The following is an 18619-nucleotide window of genomic DNA, read 5'->3' on the forward strand; positions in this document are numbered from 1 at the left end:
TATACATATCTAACCGTTGCAAGGGCTAGCTTTTACCCTCTTCCATCCTATATATATATATATATATATATATATATATATATTCAACTTTTGCTCAAGCAATAACCAGACAGCCTTTCTTGTCACGTATAATAGTTCCAATCCCATAGCTATGAACTTCAAAATTAGATTATACAATTTGGTCAAATAAAAGTTTCTCAAAGGATTTACTATATGAAAAGTTTCTTTTTTTTTTATCAGATAAAAAAATGACAAAAGAAGGCTATAATAAAGAAATTTTATAAAAATAAAATTATAAATTAATGTCATTTTATGTAATTCGTTAGAAATAATTTTACAATACAATGTATTAGATTAAGTTTAGTTTAATTTATGAATTTTTTTATATGTATATATTTTTTAAAGTAATGTTATATACAGTCATGAAATACGTAAATATCGTACAATTGTTTTGAAAAATAATGAAGTTTATTATTAAAAAATTAATTTATTTTCATGTGGATCCTATATTTATTCACTTTTTTTAAAACGATTGTACGATACTTACACATCTACAACTATAAATATTATTTCTCTATTTTTTATCATTTATCTAGAGAAGGACTTCCTTCTTAGCCAAATTTCGCTTAGTTGGCTGGCACTTGGCAGGCTATGGTTGTATCTTGATTCCGAGACTTTTTTGGACGATTTAAATTAGGATTAATATTTAAGTTAGATTTTATATGGGAAAATGTCCCCCCTTCTTGGAATTTCCTTACGCGTTGGCGTGGCTTATACAGGATAGGACCCGCTACAACCGACTACCAAGCGTATACCACAATCGCGTCAGCAAATCCACGTGTCACCCAATAAACCAACCGAGCAAGATCCTTGAAAGGGCGCCGCACCCCTCTACCAGCCTCCCTACAGTGTATATAAATGGAGACCGTCCGACCTCTATCTCTCACACCACCTTTATTTCAAATCGTTTCTTTATTGATCTCACTACTACTGCTCAGGAGGAAAAACCAGCCAAAGACCCCATAATCAAAAATCAAGATCGTTGCTACCGAGAAAAATGGAGAATCATCCTACCTTAACTGGCTTGTTGCAGAAAGCCGCATCGGAATTCCCCACCCGGCGAGCTCTTTCGGTCTCCGGAAAACTCGATATCACCCACCTCCGATTACAACAGCTTGTCGATAACGCCGCCACTCTTCTGCGTGCCTCCGGTATCAGCCCCGGTGACGTCGTCGCCCTCATCTTTCCTAACACCGTCGAGGTACATATTTTCAATCTTCTTTTTCTCGTGTTTATCGTCAACCAAACTTGCCAAAATACATTGTTTTTATAATATTTTAATTTACCTAGTTTTCTCCGTCAAAAGTCAGAATTCTTCGGTAGTCTACCAATGCAGACAGCTGATATCATGTGTTCATTGGGTACTGATTTTGATTATATAATTGGCAGTTTGTGGTGATGTTCTTGGCCGTAATTCGATGCCGAGCTACGGCTGCGCCATTGAACCCGGCTTACACGGCGGAAGAGCTCGAATTCTACCTCTCTGACTCAGAATCGAAGCTTCTCATCACAACGAAAGAAGGTATTCAATCGGCTCAAGCCGCGGCTTCTAAACTCAAAATCCCTCACGTGACCGCCACTCTACCCGACCCCCAATCTGGAATCTCTATCTCCAATTCGGGTGCCGATTCCATCTCCAACGACTCGGTCTCAGAACTCGTCAATGACCCTTCCGACGTGGCTCTATTCCTGCATACGTCCGGTACCACGAGCCGGCCAAAAGGAGTGCCTTTGACTCAGCTCAACCTGGCGTCCTCGGTTCTGAATATCAAATCGGTGTACAAACTCACTGAGTTGGACTCGACCGTGCTCGTCCTTCCGTTGTTCCATGTCCACGGGTTGATTGCCGGGTTATTGAGTTCGCTCGTTTCCGGAGCCGCCGTGACCCTCCCAGCAGCCGGCCGATTCTCTGCCTCGACGTTTTGGTCCGACATGCTCGCTTACGGAGCCACGTGGTACACCGCGGTCCCCACCATCCACCAAATCGTCCTAGACCGTCACCACAGCAAACCGGAGCCCTTTTACCCGAAGCTTCGCTTCATCCGCAGCTGCAGCGCGTCGCTGGCTCCAACCATACTGGATCGGTTGGAGGAGGCATTCGGAGCACCGGTGCTGGAAGCCTACGCGATGACGGAGGCGGCTCATCTCATGGCGTCGAACCCGTTACCGGAGAACGGCGTGCATAAGTCCGGCTCGGTGGGCAAACCCGTGGGTCAGGAAATGGCGATTCTGAACGAGAACGGGCTCCGACAGCCGGAGGGTGTAAGCGGAGAGGTGTGTATACGGGGACCAAACGTGACCAAAGGTTATAAGAACAATCCGGAGGCCAACAAGGGAGCGTTTACATTCGGATGGTTTCATACAGGTGACGTCGGGTATTTGGACTCCGACGGATATCTGCATCTCGTGGGTAGGATCAAGGAGCTCATCAACCGCGGAGGGGAGAAGATATCCCCAATCGAAGTTGACGCAGTGCTTTTATCTCATCCCGAGATTGCTCAGGGTGTTGCGTTTGGGGTTCCTGATGATAAATATGGCGAAGAGGTGAGAGAGACAGGACTGTTGTCGATTATTAGTAATTTTTCTTTAATCGTTGGTCGAGAAGTGTGCTAACTCTGTTTGGGTGCGTTCCGAATTTGCAGATAAATTGTGCCGTAATTCCCACAGAAGATAGCAAAATAGACGAAGCGGAGGTGCTGCGATTTTGCAAGAAGAATCTGGCAGCTTTCAAGGTCCCCAAGAAGGTTTTCATCACCGATGATCTCCCAAAAACTGCCACCGGAAAAATTCAGCGACGGTTCGTAGCTGAGCATTTCCTCGCTCAAATCTCCACCGCCAAAGTTCCAAAGTTTGGAGCTTGAGAGTCTATTTTCTGATTTGCAGGCACGCCGTTTGTGGGTTGTCCATGATTAGGACTTCCAAAATATTTGCATATTTGCTGCATGCGATACATACTAGTAGATTGGTTGGGTCTAAATTCTAATATTTCGTTTTGGGCACCATCACAAAATGTATGGTGTATTGGAGCTATAATATATATATATATATATATATATATATATATAGCTGAAGATTGATTGTTATCTCTTCCTGTAAATTTCGACATAATTATTATTACAAAATTCTTTTTTACCAATAGTTGTTTTGTGTATGATCTTATCAGTTCTACATGATGGGTTGCTTGGACTGAACCTGAACTTGCTTGGGTGCCAAGTTTATACTTGAAATAAGTGTCTTTGAACCAAATATCAGTATTACTTTATTTGGAACTTGCTTGAAAATGTGTTCACATAACTTGCAAGATCTCATTGTCACGTAAAAATCTAAACTGATAAGGGTATTCAAATCCAGATTTTATGTTGATTGTCTTGAAATATCTTAACAAGGTAAATTTGTGCAAATATAACAAAAAAAAAGCTTAATCTTCCTTACTTAGATTGGGAGCAATGTCAGTTGTGATTTACATAAAAAAATAAAAAATAAAAAAATTGTAGTTTCTCACACCACTTTCAAATCAAAATAATTAGATATTTTCACAATATTATTTTTATTGTATCACAATATATCATACAATTTAATTAACATGATATTTTATAATAATAAGATGAGACAATCTTTACACTTTTAAAAGAGCACCTAGCTAACAATGCTTTTCAACGAACTGACATTTGCCTAATAAATACACTTGGCGAATGACATGAACTTAATTTGACTGTTAAACAACCAGTATCAGTCATGACTGGACGTACCATGCATCCATTAATTACAAGAAACTGTATATATAGTAAGAAATGGATGACGAATGGTACTATGATATACATCACACTTATGTTCACCATTTATTTTGTAGTTCATTTCAAGTGTTCAAATGATATTTTAGTTTCGTAATAAATATGTATATTTAATTAAAAATATATAAATAATAAATTAAATATTAATATGTGGTGTTAAAATAATAAATAATATGAAAAAAATTGAGGTAATCAAAATTCCAATTTGGCTTGGAATGTTTTACGTGGCTTATTTGTAGGCAGACACTGACACGGTGTCAGTATTCATCCACTTGTCCTCAATCCAATGTAAGCTCACGGCCAAATCCAAAAACGTTAAATCAATCCTGACGTGCACGAGTTTGGCAGAAACAAGGACCATATTAAGAGCACTGTTGTAAAAAATATATATATTTTTAAATATAAAAGAAATGGTCAAAATCTCTTTCATTAGATTATTTATTCTATTTTTATTTTATATAAAATAAAAAAATAATTTGTATAAATTTTAAATAATATTTAATTATAATAAATCTTTTACGTATAAAAATAAAAAAATAATTTATATAAATTTTAAATAGATAAATTTTATACAAGTTCTTGTAAAAAAGTAGACCTTATTTTAAAAAAAATAAAAAAATACTATTATTTATTAGTGAGACCATTTTTTTATAAAAATTTTATATGAAACTTGTCTATTTGAGACTTGTATCTAACATTACTCATAAAAATAACTATTCATTCATCTAAATAATTTTTTATTACGTATTTCTCATTTCATCATCTTCTCATTTATCTTATTTTCTTTTAATCCTTTTATCACTTTTACACATGCCTCACTCTCTTATCTCTTATATATTCTCTAACATTTTGTTTATAATCTTTTTCACTTTTATGCATGTAGAAGAATAATAATAATAGGTATTTTTTTATCGTTTTACTTTTTTTTATGTAATTTAAAATACTACATTATTCATAAAGAAATATTACAAATATCAAAATATATAATGTATAGAAAAATATTTGAAATATATGATTTGTAGAGAATATAATATATGAAATAAATAAAAAGATTAAAAAGTATAATATTTAAATAATTTTAAAAAAAATAGATAAGCTGATGTATAACATTGTAAAAATTAGTATATAAAATAGAAAAAGTAGATTTTGATTATGTATTTTAAAAGATAAAATGAAGAAGTCATTGAGAGTGCTCTAGTATCATAGTAAGAATCTCCAAGTCTTTAAATGGTGATAGCAATGCCATTTTTGAAACATATGCTGACCATAACAATTAGAAAATTTTTACTAATCATTTTCACACAATACTATACATAATTTTTTTTATTTTTTATTATTTTATCTTGCCAAATGTGTGATGTATGGATGATGAATAGAATAACTCAATTAATTTAAAAAGAATAAAACTAAAAAAATTAAAAAAGTAAAAATAAATATGATAAGTAGTATGTGGTGTGTAGATAATGAGTAGCAAAATTCTAATAATTAAGAGATTATGCTATTCATTATTTCACATCATATATTCTATATATTTTTATTCCTGTTAAATTAATTGAATTATTCTATTTATTATTTATACATCACATATTTATAATAAAAATAAATAAAAAGAAGTGTAGTGTGTGGTGTGTTAAATAGAATTATTCTTAATTAAGCGTGTTCCTTGTGAAGACAATGAAACCCCTCAAAGACAAGAAAAGCGTAAACTAAATTAAAAATTTACCCAGATGAAAGGGAGATCTTTTATATCAGAAGTTCTTATGTTTGATGAAAAGAAAATGCATGAAGAAGTTCCGAATCTTACTTTTTTAGAGCAAATTAAAATATCCACTGGGTTTCATGCTGTTTCCACCTAATTTCCAAGCACCAGCTACTTCTTATTGGTGGCATAAAGATGGTGGACGAGGAAAGAGAAACGCGGAGGGAAAAATACGACACAGCTTTTACCATTCTCTAGAGTTCACGTCTTCGGTGGGGGCTAGCTAAGCAAGTGATACTTTAATTGAGCCACCAATTCAATTGGGCCATCAAATTAAAAGAAATATTTTAATTATAAAGAAATATCTCATGCCCGCGATGGATTTCTAAGTCCAATCTTTTCAGTTCTGTTTGAATAAAAGAAGTGTTTAATCTCATTTTATTAGTATAATTTTTTTAAATTCTTATATAAAATATAATAAATAATTTAATTTTTTTTTAAATTTTAAAATAATAATAATATTAAAAAATAAATTATGAAATACTGTAAAATAACTATATTATAGTAAATTCTCCTCTCTCCGAACCGTCGTGGATATAGGCATTATAAAAAACTATATAAATCTGTGTCTCTCTCTTTTATTTTTTCTATATTTATTTATTATTTACTGTCATGAATGTACTCACATACACCATACAATCATTCCAAACCACCGCCGGAGACTCCAAACCATAATGATTAAGGCCCGAATAGTTTCAACAAGCCGGGAATGACTTTCTCCTCTTCCAGCTATTTTTAGGCATTAACATTATTTTTATTATAAGATAGATTTAACGGATTACATAAAATCACATCGATTTGTGAGAACAAAAACCTAGAGTGTCATAGGACACGGGGAAGTCTTGTTAACAATTATGTGCATACGTGATCCTCTGGACCTCTTGCATGCGTACCTGATGCGAAAATGCTCCATTCTCTGGAGCCTGAACTATGAACGAGGTAGAATACATATGAAGTTCTCGGGCTCCGTTCGTAACTCAAGTGAAACAAAACGAAAAAACCAAATAGAGCAGCTCAACAACTAGAACTCTCTACAACAACTGAAGAAAATGAGGTCTGAGGAGAAATTTGGGGTGTTACACCGTCCTGTCCAAGGAAACGATGTCACGAATCTTGCAATTTGTGGGACTCATGGATTCTTAAATGCAAATAACTAATAAAAGCAATAATCCAAACAAAGCTCTGTAAGTTTGTGGAGAAAACACGAAAAAACGAAAAGGACACACCCGGACACAGGCAATGCGGCATTGCATTACTAAACCCCACAAACTTTAGAGACTCCACAGCATAACAAACAAAACTACAACCAGAGTAAATTCGTCATCTACAATCCTAAAAAGGAAACCAACAGGACTTAATTTAAGCCTCTTCCTCGTATCCTTCCTCCTCCTCATACTCATCTTCCTGGTCCGCAGTTGCATCCTGATACTGCTGGTACTCGGAAACCAGGTCATTCATGTTGCTCTCGGCTTCTGTGAACTCCATCTCGTCCATACCCTCCCCAGTGTACCAGTGCAAGAATGCCTTTCTGCGGAACATAGCTGTGAACTGTTCGCTGACCCTCCTAAACATCTCCTGAATAGATGTGGAGTTACCAATAAATGTGGAAGCCATCTTCAGGCCAGTGGGAGGTATGTCGCAGACGGTGGACTTCACATTATTGGGAATCCATTCTACGAAGTAGGAAGAGTTCTTGTTTTGCACATTTATCATCTGCTCATCAACTTCTTTTGTGCTCATCTTGCCACGGAACATGGCCGATGCTGTTAGGTACCGGCCATGTCGAGGGTCAGCAGCACACATCATATTCTTAGCATCCCACATTTGCTGAGTGAGTTCGGGAACAGTGAGAGCCCGGTATTGCTGGGAACCACGAGATGTGAGAGGTGCAAAGCCAACCATGAAGAAGTGAAGCCGTGGGAACGGAATTAGGTTCACAGCCAACTTGCGAAGGTCTGAGTTTAGCTGACCAGGGAAACGCAGGCAGCATGTGACACCACTCATGGTTGCAGAAATGAGATGGTTCAAATCTCCAACTAATCACAGAAACGTAACTGGTTAGCTCCATTGAAAAACAAACAGCAACAAAATTAGCTATCTTGCATTTTTTGCATCGGAATCGAAAACTCAAAAGAGTTAGATCCTATATTGATACCCTAGTAAATTGCAAAAGGAAATCATGAATAAGACACAGACAAGATGTGCCTGTCCATTTCACCAAAAACATTAAATTAAATAGAAAACGATAAAAAGAGATAAGCTCTATGCAGTAAATTCAAATGACCGTCCCAAGAATACTTGAATCACGACAAAACAATCACCATAAACTACGAAATATTCAGCAAAAAGCTCTAGGAAATGAGACCTATGTGATAACAACTGTTCATTTTTTGTGCACAGGTATAAAGAAAATAATCTGAAACAGGTGACTCGTTGTCCAACCAAAACCAATTGAAAATTGAAAATATAATACCACAAAAAAGATTATCCTTATCTTGGCATCCGGAAATGTACCCTCGTCCAGAAATACAGAATTGTATAATTATCAACTAGCAAATGATTTGGGTGATCCTACCAGTCATAAATACTAGTCAAGCACGACAGGATGTCTGATTCTGTAATCCTCCATTCGACCCAACATCAAAAGTTTTAGCAACGAATTGCTTATCAAAAGTTTAATCATAAACCAGGAAAACGTTGAAATCATGTGTACCCTAAAGAATTAAATCTGGAAAACCAACTCTAACATAACGTAGAGTGGCTGCTGTGTAGCAGCGGTAAGAGAGTCCGAGTAGGACTTGACGTTGTGATGGTATTCAGAAATTGAGCTGCTGCCTTTCTTGAGAGCTGCCAATTGAAGTCAAGTGATCATCACCCAAGCACGTGAGTTGGTAGAGAAAAACTTCTCGAGGGACGTCCAAACCGCATGAGAGGTGGTAAGGCCAACCAAACATTGCCATAATGTCCTCAGACAGAGAGGAAAGTAAGGAGCTAAGAATGACTTGGTCTTGATCCACCCATTGAGTAGAGGCGGGATTGAGTGCGGGTTCGGAGGTAGAAAGCAAGAACTGCCTGGGCAGGGAATGCTGCCATCAATATAGCCAAAAAACCTTTTGGCCTCAAAAATAGGGAACCATCTGAGATTTCCACAGGAGGTAATTATCCTTGGTAAGGCAAATGGTGACAACATGACAAAGGCTGACAGTAGGTGGGGTAGACGTTGTGATGGGGTTGGTGGTTGACATGGCTGAGGTGTTTGAGTCAGCAGCCATAGGATCGAGGAAGATGAGAGTCAGAGGAAATGCTTTGATACCATACAAAATTAAATCTGGAAAAGCAACTCTACCATAACGTAGAGTAGCTGCCGTATTGTATATATAATAGTTTGTTACAAGGGCTCGGAGGTAGTAGAAGGCAAGAACTGCCTGGGCAGGGAATGCTGCCATCAACATAGCCAAAAACCTTTTGGCCTCAAAAATAGGGAACCATCTGAGATTTCCACAGGAGGTAGTTATCCTTGGTAAGGCAAATGATAACAACATGACGAAGGCTGACAGTAGGTGGGGTAGAAGGTGTGATGGGGTTGGTGGTTGACATGGCTGAGGTGTTTGAGTCAGCGGCCATAGGATTGAGGAAGACGTGAGTCAGTGGAAATGCTCTGATACCATAAAGAATTAAATCTGGAAAACCAACTCTACCATATAGTAGAGTAGCTGCCGTGTATTATATATATAATAGTTTGTTACAAGAGTTTACATAAGATAAGTATGATACATAAAGTAATTACACAAACCTAGGATAATGCTAAGATGATAAGGCTGGTGGTGATGGACAGCTGATAGACTCTGAGTGTTCAATATACCCATGTTGAAAATAAAAACAAAACAATAGTAATCCCAAACAAACACAATATTAGAGGGTGAATCGAAAATGATAATTTAGGTGTAATGAGGAGAGAGAAACTAACAACTGGGGGTGGTGAGCTTGAGAGTGCGGAAGCAGATATCGTAGAGAGCCTCGTTGTCGAGGACCATGCACTCGTCGGCGTTCTCGACGAGCTGGTGGACAGAGAGGGTGGCGTTGTAGGGCTCCACCACGGTGTCAGAGACTTTGGGAGACGGGAACACGGAGAAGGTGAGCATCATTCGGTCTGGGTACTCCTCCCTTATCTTTGATATCAGTAGGGTCCCCATTCCGGACCCGGTCCCACCGCCAAGCGAATGGCATACCTGAAAGCCTGCAAATCAAATCCCAACCGATTCTCAAGAAACAAATATGGAGAGTGATTGTTTGGTTTTTAGAGGTGAAGAAAGTAAAAAGAAACGGATAGAAAGTTCAAAATAAAGATGCTCAGAGAACGATAAGCGTTGCGCATTTTCCTCAACTTTCCCTCGTTTTCTCGAGGACCAAACAGATTCTAAACATAGTATATTAATATTTCACAGAAAAGTGTGTGTGAGAGAGAGACAGACAGACTGACTGAAAGAGTTCACATCGAAAATAAGAATCCGAAAAACAAAAGGAACTTTCCATTAAAAAATAAAGAACACACTTCCCCCCTTTTCCTGAGAACCAACCAGGACTCACTCTAAAGAGAGAGAACGCTAAGAAATATACCTTGCAAACAGTCACAGTTCTCAGCCTCCTTCCTCACGACGTCGAGAACGGAGTCGATGAGCTCAGCTCCCTCGGTGTAATGCCCCTTGGCCCAATTATTACCCGCACCCGATTGCCCGAACACGAAGTTATCCGGGCGGAAAATCTGACCGTACGGCCCGGATCTGAGACTGTCCATGGTACCCGGCTCCAGATCCATGAGAACCGCCCGGGGCACGAACCTCCCACAGCTCGCTTCGTTGTAGTACACGTTGACCCGCTCCAGCTGGAGATCCGTGTCGCCATGGTACCGACCCGTGGGATCAATCCCGTGCTCCGTGCACACCACCTCCCAGAACTTTGCCCCAATCTGATTCCCGCACTGGCCCCCTTGGATGTGAAGAATCTCACGCATTTTGTTTCTTTTTGTAGAGATTTTCTTGCGAAAGTGATTGAAAGCTGGGAGAGAATTGCAGAGGGAATTTGAGAAAGCAGAGCAGAGTGAGGTTGGGAGGTTTATACTGGGGATGGAAACGGTTTCCGTTAGCGGTTCAATGGATAGTGGGTGAGTTAACGGCACGGTGGTACGGGAATTCCGTTTTAGTGGGAAATCAAAATGTTTGAAATTGGGTTTTGTTTATGTGGTGAAGTGGTAATTCGAATCGGTGGGGTTGTGCACGTGGAGGGAAATAATTGGTAGAAAGATGAAAGGAACTCGACGATTGAGAGAGAGAGAGAGAGAGAGAGAGAGAGAGAGAAAAGCTCTAACATAATTACTCATTTCAAAATTCGGTATTTATAAAACGTAAGATACATTGATCTCTATGAATTCACAAAATTAACTACATGGAGAGGGAAACAATTAAAATATTAATGTTTTTCTAAATAGATATAGATATGTTACGGCAGCAAATAGATTTCATAAAAATAAATTCACAAATTGAAATAGACTTTATAAAATACGTTAGATTGTAAAGTTATTAATATGATTTCATATAATACGTTAAATATTTTATAATAAAAATCATTTTACAACAACGTGATACTCTAGGTGACAGGGAGACAATGACTTGATCTGATAACTTGCTTTGTACTCAGTATTGTGCACAACCGAGTAGTTTGCTCCCCATGCAAGCTGTCAAAAAATTGACACCCCACAGGGTGTTTGTAACTTGTATCATCATTTGAGCGCAGACATAGCGATCATCAGGAGTAAAGAAAAATTAACAAAAAAAGGTGATGAGCCTTGGGAGCAAAGCAAACTACCCACCAATCCATGCTTATTCCTTGGTTGTTGATCCGTCCGACCTTTGGAATTGGAGGTTAAAATAAGGTATGGTAAGTGCGAATATAAGGTGGTCTTGACTCTTGAGGGCCTTGTACTGTACTGGCTTCTGTTTTTTCCTTCATTTTGGCGAAAGGGTGCAATGCAAGACATGTAAACTTTATTTCATTCTTTCTGGGGCCCTTATCCATCCTTCTTTCCTTTCATCATAATAAATGGTACGTTCCATCTCTTCCCCCCATCTTTCATTTTTATGGAAAATATGATACTGCTCCATGGAACTTAAGTGAAAAGATGAAGATAAGACCCACTCTGTTTGGTACGAAAACACACAAAATATGAATGTCATAAAAATATGTGTTAGTGATTTTGTAAGGGATCGTTGCATTGATAAAGAAAAAAAAAATAGTATTCAAGTTTTGCAACCCTTTCTCAAGGGTGCATGGTTAGTCTTTGGAGAAAAGAGTTCGTTAAGAACTACCAAGTTGTGATTCAATTGATCTCACGACTTTACTACTCATGGAATTGTATACAAAGAGACTTTGTCAGGCATGAGGCTTTACTTTTGCTCTTGCATGCAAGCATTTACAAGGAACATAGAAATTGAGATGGGGGGAAATGGAAAAAAAAAAATAGTATTACAGTTGTATAGTACTGATCTATGGCTTGTTTGCTTCAGCTCTTTACGATGAAAGTGCCAGCTCGGCCCAGGCCAGAGAAGAAGTCTTAAAGTCGACGGGTACTGATGAGTCAATTCTGCTCTCTAATATGGTACACACTTCCTTCATGGATAGCTGCTTGCTGGAGTCTGGGTGGATGCAAAGATTTACTACCTCGCATATAACTTTGAGGTCTTCGTTTTTGAAATGTTTCAACTCTGGATCCACCACATAAGACATGACTTCTGGTAGTTCGAGGTAGTTCTTGGCCTGCAGCAGAGTGAAGCTTTAAGGTTTCGGTGCATTACTTAAGTAAAGATCACCTTTTCATTTAAAGGGAAGTATCGCATGCATTCATATTTCATCAAGTTTCTTACCCATTCGACTAAGAACCCTTTATCCTTGCAATACGGAGGTCTCCCGCTTATAATTTCCAGTAGAAGTACACCGAAAGCATACACATTGCCTTGGACATCCAGATGGCGTGCCTGCAGGGAATTTGGAAGAACACAGAGAGCACCTTGGTTGCCAATAGCAGCTGAGTTCTTTTCTGACCTTGCAAGAATAGTCTTCCAACATTCAAAATCAACCAGCTGCAATTAAAGAATAATGTTCTTAGAATTTCTCCGAGGTTCTGGAGCTTTATCAAGGGAAACAGCCATAAAAAATAGTATTCTAGTAAATAGGAAACGGGATTGATGCAGTTTTTGAATGTGAAACTTTGCTGAAATCACTAATTTTCCAGCAGATGAAAAGAACAAGTAAATGAGGCTTTGGGTTCACCTTGGGGGAAAAATCTTCCGTAAGATAAATGGCACTAGAATTCAACTCTGATATGGTAAATGGTGGCTCAAGTTCTGTGTGAAGATACTTCAGTCCACGTGCAATTCCAATAGCAATCTTCATACGCCTAGTCCAAGAAAATTGGCATCCTTCTCCATCTGCAGTACAAGAAAAATGCTTAAATTTGATCCAATAAGGCATGTCATGGATGAGTTTTCCAGTGAAGCACATTGAAGTAAACAAATGTTATAATAAAGAACCTTGACTTACAATGTAGGTGCTCATACAGTGTTCCATTTGACGCATACTCAAAAACCAGCATCCTTGTAAATGGAGTGCTCTCTCTACAATAACCAAGAAGTTTTCCTGCATTCTCGTGATTTAATCTTGCCAAATCAGCCACCTGAATGACATCACAAGTGAGATTCTTGAACTTGGTTGTTTTCAATTTAATGACTCTTGCATGCCGTGATTAGTGTGGTTCATTGAATTCTTTAGGCTGCTGTTTAGCAAGTAATAATTAGTACCTCTCTCTGAAAGTAAAGCTCAAGATAGCCTGTCCAATGCTCTTCTTTGATGCAGAAGGATATCACTGCAATCTCAGGTCCACCTTTCATCGTACCTTTGTAGACCACGCTGTCTGGTGAGGAGCCAATAATATTGCTGAAGTCTTCACAGGCTACTTCAAGGTCCTGCCTGCTGTATCTCACCACATCTTTCAAATTTTCTGAATCTGTAAGAAAACCGGTAATTAAACAAATTATTTACAATCAATTAACTCCCAAAACTTTTAAATGCATTGAGGTAGACATAGTATAAGTTAACAAACCGAACCTATGCATACAGTCATATGGTCTTTTCCACTTGCTGATTTCTTCCAGGGGATTATGATAGAAGATTTACTATTGCACTTCTGAAGAGCAGTAAGAATAGCAACCAGAAACAGAGAACCCACCATAGTTCCTGTTGCTATTTCTAGAGCTAAAAGCCAGACAGGTTTTGATGCCCTCTGATGCTTTGATGCACCCTTAGCTGGCGGATGCTTCAAGTTTGCTCCGGGATGGCTTTTGGCAGGTGGAGCACCTCCTACAAAAAGAATTATTGTCACTCCCAACTGCAATAATTGTAAATGATTTTTTCTTTTTATTCGCACCGGATGTCCGGAATCAGAGTCCCAACTAATCTCGGGAGTGCATAGACCCTCAGCAAGGAGTTTCCCGCAAGTGCACCTTGGGTGATTCAAGGGGAAAATCTCTCACTCTAATGGCCCCTAGAGATTGTTTGCACCCAAGGGGATTTGAACCTTAGACTTTGGGGGGAGCATACCCCCAAGCCCAAGGCCTTTACCACTTGAATCTTTAACAGCCACAGGCTATACATAGTATCAGAATGATCAATTGGCGCATATGCAGACAGATTGCACATGTAACAGCAACTATGATCTTAGTTTTCTTTTTTTGATAAGTACAACTATGATCTTAGTTGCAGTGCAGAAACTGAAATAAGCCATTGTATCCCCGGGTTGAGCTTTAGGGCGTGCTAGGATGTTCTGAAACTCAATAAATGAGAACTGAGCATGTACTAACAACTCTAAACCTGGAACAGCCTTTATTCATTTTGCATTTACTGTTTATGGAATATTTTGTGCATGTATGCTTGTACCCCTAGATAGTGTTCCATAAAGGAAAATCTTATCATACATACCACATTGAATGGTTGGACGCTGTTTTGAATCTTTTTGTTGGAGGCAGTTCCCTTGAAAACTTGACCTGCATGCAAGACATCAATGAAAAGATTTACCGAGAAAAAAGAAAGAAACATGAGACAGGTGCAATAAAAGAAACCTTGGAAGATCCTCCAAGCACTTAGGTATGCTCCCAACAAAGAAGTTGTTTGAGAAATTTGCAACTTTTAAGCGACAAAAGCCTGTTAAGTTTCTGCTTGCACCATACCTGAACCAGACATTAAGTACAAGAAATAAACTTAAGAAAATTAAAACCTTCTACATGCTAAATAGATGTTTATTATCCCCACTCAAGATTCTGATTCATCAAATTTACAATTAAATGACAAATCTAAATGAAGCCCCATACCACAACAATCGTGCACACATCTCCAGTCAAACCATCTGACTGTCTCCATATCAGACCACAACAAATAGAACATACATCTCCAAATTCACTTTCATAAACCACAAAAGAGTTCGCTACATCCACTAACAAAGATGAAGAAGAAATGTAAATGAAGTTAATCTTTTTTAATGGCTTGATTATCTCTGTGCTGATAATGGCAACAACCTAGGTAACTCTAGTAACATTTTTGCCATCTACTTGAAGTTATATTTGGCTTTGCATCCAATATGAAGGTTCAATCACCACAAAACAAATGATCTAGAATCATAAGAACCAAAAGGGAATCTTTCTGAATACTGTTAACTATTTCCAGGCTGCTAGTAGCTATCTATTGAGATACTCTGCTATCATCCTCGACTTACCTGTTTTAACTTTTAACCCTGAATCCTGCCTAACAGGTAAAATTTTCCATATGCTTAAAAGATTACTGACATTTGATGGCACTATCCTTCCTGCCCATGAGCTATCTACACTAAACTTTTAAATCATCTTCAAGGAAGGCAGATCGTAGAACGAGTACTTTTACTACTTTATATGATCATCCAATTCGTCTCATTGGGAAATTAAGCTTATATGTTGCCATTGTAACCAACCTTTCAAAAGTTTGCACAGTACCCACATCCACATCCAAAACTGCATATTAAAAGGACAGAACTTAGCCAAAGTCTTCACTGCAAGAATCTTTACTTACTTCCCATTTATGTAAGGTGAAAAATCTGAATTTCCAGCAGCAGGAACAGTTCCTTGAAGCTTATTCCTGTCCAACCGAAGTTCCTGGAGATATCTCAAATTGCAAAGCTCAGGAGGTATCTTACCGGTCAACCCATTTGACTGAAGGTTTCTGCATTAAAAAAAGTTTAATAAAAAAGCCCAACTTCAAATCCGTCACCCAAGAAATAAAAATGAGAATATTAAATTCTTTTACATCTTTACAACGTTAGCCAATCTTCCAATCTCTGGAGGAATATGACTAGACAATTGATTCATCCCCAAATCTAAAACCTGGAGGGATTTCAACATGCCAAGTTCTTTAGGCAATATCCCAATCAATTTGTTCCCGTGCAATATCCTACAATACAACAATTTATAAATTAGACTTCAACCATCAAATTCTCAAAAAAAAAAAAAAATTTGAATGAGAAATAGTTCGATTTGGGGGGGGTGGGGGGTGAGCAATGGCATACAATTCTTGCATGAAGGTGAGTTGCCCCAGTTCTTGTGCGAGAAATCCCTTCAAGGATGACCCAGAAATGTTACTGCAAACCAGATTTCACTCATGATTAGGAAAAATAAGCCCAATGATGCGTTGTTCATAGCTACCATCAGATGTATCTTACTGTGAAAAGAATACGATGTGATTAAGCACTAAGATAGGTGTATGAAATCTTACAGCTTTACAACGTGGTCTCGAGCGTCGGTACACGAAATGCCGTACCAATCACAAGGATTTGGATCTAGGGCATTCCAGTTGGACAAAACCAGAACTGGGTCTTCGTATATAGCTTCCTTAAAGGTTGTAAGGGCCCCAACTGTGCAAAACAAAAGTTTTCACTAGGAGAGTTCAATCGAAGAAGAAGTTACAAACGTGAATGCAGTATCTTTGTTTTCGTTAATTATTCTTTAAGCGAATCAAAGATTTACCCCGAAACTGTAATCCATGTTGGACATTGATTCGAATTCCAAAATTGAGATCACACTACTTGAAGAAGACTAAAAACCCGAAGAAAAAACAGGAAAAATAAAATAGACAAGTCTGAAACTGAAAAACTTGGCCCAAGCGTCACAGGCTTATTAAACTAAGCTCTTGAGTAAATTTTGTTCAAAGTGACAACTCTCGCTTTCAAGATCTGGTAAAGTAGTTAAAACAATAAAGCACATACCTTCATGCGATGGAAAGGAATCACATTTCACAAAAATTATCCCAGATATCAGACACAGAAGCAGAAACGAGGTGTGTAAAGTCATTTCTTCCTCAGTTTCCCTCAAGAAAACAAGAAGCCAGAAGAACTCATTGACCGGACACCAAAACAAGAAGCACGAAGAAGGAAAAAAAACCCACTTGTTCGGAGATGTGGGGTTTTATGAGTAACTACCCGAAAGTTCAATACTTCAACGCTGTAATCTACAAATAGAATCCGTAAGGTTTAGGTGGAGAGAAGGAAAGAGAGAAAATACTGAAAAACCAAGGATTTGGCAACTACCAACGAAAGCAAATCAGTGGGAGAGAAATGGGTAGGTAAATTGAATTTGGATGGGATTCAGCCAGCTCCAGTTGGATTTGGACGTGCTGATTTAAACGTGGATTCAAAGAGAGGTTTGCTATTCCTGTTTTTTTGTGAAGCAAAATAGTAAGAGACGGAGATGTGAGACTGTGTTTCGGACTTTTGGATTTTGTTTTTTTGTTTTTGTTTTTTTTTTGTTTTTTTTGGTAGAAAACAAATTTCGTGAGAAGGGAGTTTCGTGGCGTCGGGAAACATTTGGATTTTTTCCGCTAATGATTGCATTAACAGGGATTTGTTTGACTTCTCCGTAGGTTGTTTATATATTTGACTCGTGAGATGAGAAATTATTATCTCGGCAATTTTACAAACAAAAGCCGTGGGTTGGATCATTTTAGGTTATGAGTATGTTAAATTATCCATTCTACTATAATCTATTATTAAAAAAATACATTTTTTTTTTTAGAATTTTATATATATATTTTTTTAAAATGAGTGTGACTGCAAATCCTAAAACTATAAATATTATTTTTCTTTGCTGCAAATTGTTTTAATAAAAAGTTGATTCTTTATATTTTAAATAAGTTGAAATGTGTTTATTATAATCTATTTGCTCGTACAAGATGGATATCACCATCTCTTATATAGTGGATGTAAAAAAAAAATTTATTATTATTTTTAATTTTTAAATTAATTTGACTCAACGTAATTAAATAATAAAATATAAATGGTTAAATTATCAACTCTCTATGAAGGAGAGTAAAGAATTTAATGTCATATAATAAAATCTAGAAAATAGAAATCAAATGGTGGAATTGGATGGCAAAAACATTTTTCAAAACTATATGTTGTTTAATTCATTTTATAATCCGGAAAATAAAAGAATGTCAAGAGGTAATTGTTTTGCTCTTGTTTTAAGAGGAAGATGGAACAAACATTTGGAATGCAAAAATTATCAACAAATATTATTTAAATTTATAATTATTTATTTTATAGTTTTTAATGTTTTGAATTTTGAATTTTAAATAATATTATCTCATTTTAGTCTATTGCGTCTCATCTCTTTTCTAATTTTAGTCTTCAATTTAACTTTGACAATAACATGTAAAAATTGCAAAGCTGTATTGGATTTTGAACGTCGTCGTATGAAGTTCGTATTACTTTGCGGATCCACGATCAGCTTTAGTTATTTTCCGAAATCCACGCTACTAATCATGTGCCGCAATCTCAGCGCACGTTAGCAATCGCACCGCACGTTTCATTCATTCATTTTACAAATAAAAAAAAAAAAATTATGAGATGAACTTTCCAACCCAATTCGGGCCTATTATTTTA

At 37.4% G+C, this 18619-nt stretch overlaps 3 protein-coding genes across 3 annotated transcripts; 1 reads left to right on the forward strand and 2 right to left on the reverse strand.

Moving 5' to 3' along the window:
- The first annotated feature begins 931 nt into the window (after nucleotides 1–931).
- On the forward strand, nucleotides 932–2986 carry LOC108997073 (oxalate--CoA ligase-like). Its single transcript, XM_018973180.2, has 3 exons — nucleotides 932–1261; nucleotides 1450–2604; nucleotides 2703–2986. The coding sequence occupies exons 1-3, from the start codon at nucleotides 1058–1060 to the stop codon at nucleotides 2919–2921; spliced, it is 1578 nt and encodes a 525-aa protein (XP_018828725.2). The 5' UTR covers nucleotides 932–1057; the 3' UTR covers nucleotides 2922–2986.
- A 3756-nt stretch (nucleotides 2987–6742) lies between these two features.
- LOC108997074 (tubulin beta-5 chain-like) lies at nucleotides 6743–10808 on the reverse strand. Its single transcript, XM_018973181.2, has 3 exons — nucleotides 10228–10808; nucleotides 9578–9847; nucleotides 6743–7646 (listed from the first exon to the last, which is right to left on the reverse strand). Exons 1-3 carry the CDS (start codon nucleotides 10619–10621, stop codon nucleotides 6970–6972), a joined length of 1341 nt encoding a protein of 446 aa, XP_018828726.1. The 5' UTR covers nucleotides 10622–10808; the 3' UTR covers nucleotides 6743–6969.
- Nucleotides 10809–11977: 1169 nt separating this feature from the next.
- LOC108997142 (probable LRR receptor-like serine/threonine-protein kinase At1g63430) lies at nucleotides 11978–17418 on the reverse strand. Its single transcript, XM_018973294.2, has 13 exons — nucleotides 16946–17418; nucleotides 16456–16594; nucleotides 16250–16321; nucleotides 15991–16134; nucleotides 15757–15906; nucleotides 14778–14885; nucleotides 14638–14702; nucleotides 13768–14019; nucleotides 13461–13666; nucleotides 13204–13336; nucleotides 12934–13091; nucleotides 12528–12743; nucleotides 11978–12420 (listed from the first exon to the last, which is right to left on the reverse strand). The coding sequence occupies exons 1-13, from the start codon at nucleotides 17028–17030 to the stop codon at nucleotides 12175–12177; spliced, it is 1974 nt and encodes a 657-aa protein (XP_018828839.2). The 5' UTR covers nucleotides 17031–17418; the 3' UTR covers nucleotides 11978–12174.
- Nucleotides 17419–18619: the final 1201 nt, after the last annotated feature.

This window comes from Juglans regia, chromosome 9 (assembly GCF_001411555.2).
Source record: "Juglans regia cultivar Chandler chromosome 9, Walnut 2.0, whole genome shotgun sequence".
Classification (NCBI taxonomy): Eukaryota; Viridiplantae; Streptophyta; class Magnoliopsida; order Fagales; family Juglandaceae; genus Juglans; species Juglans regia.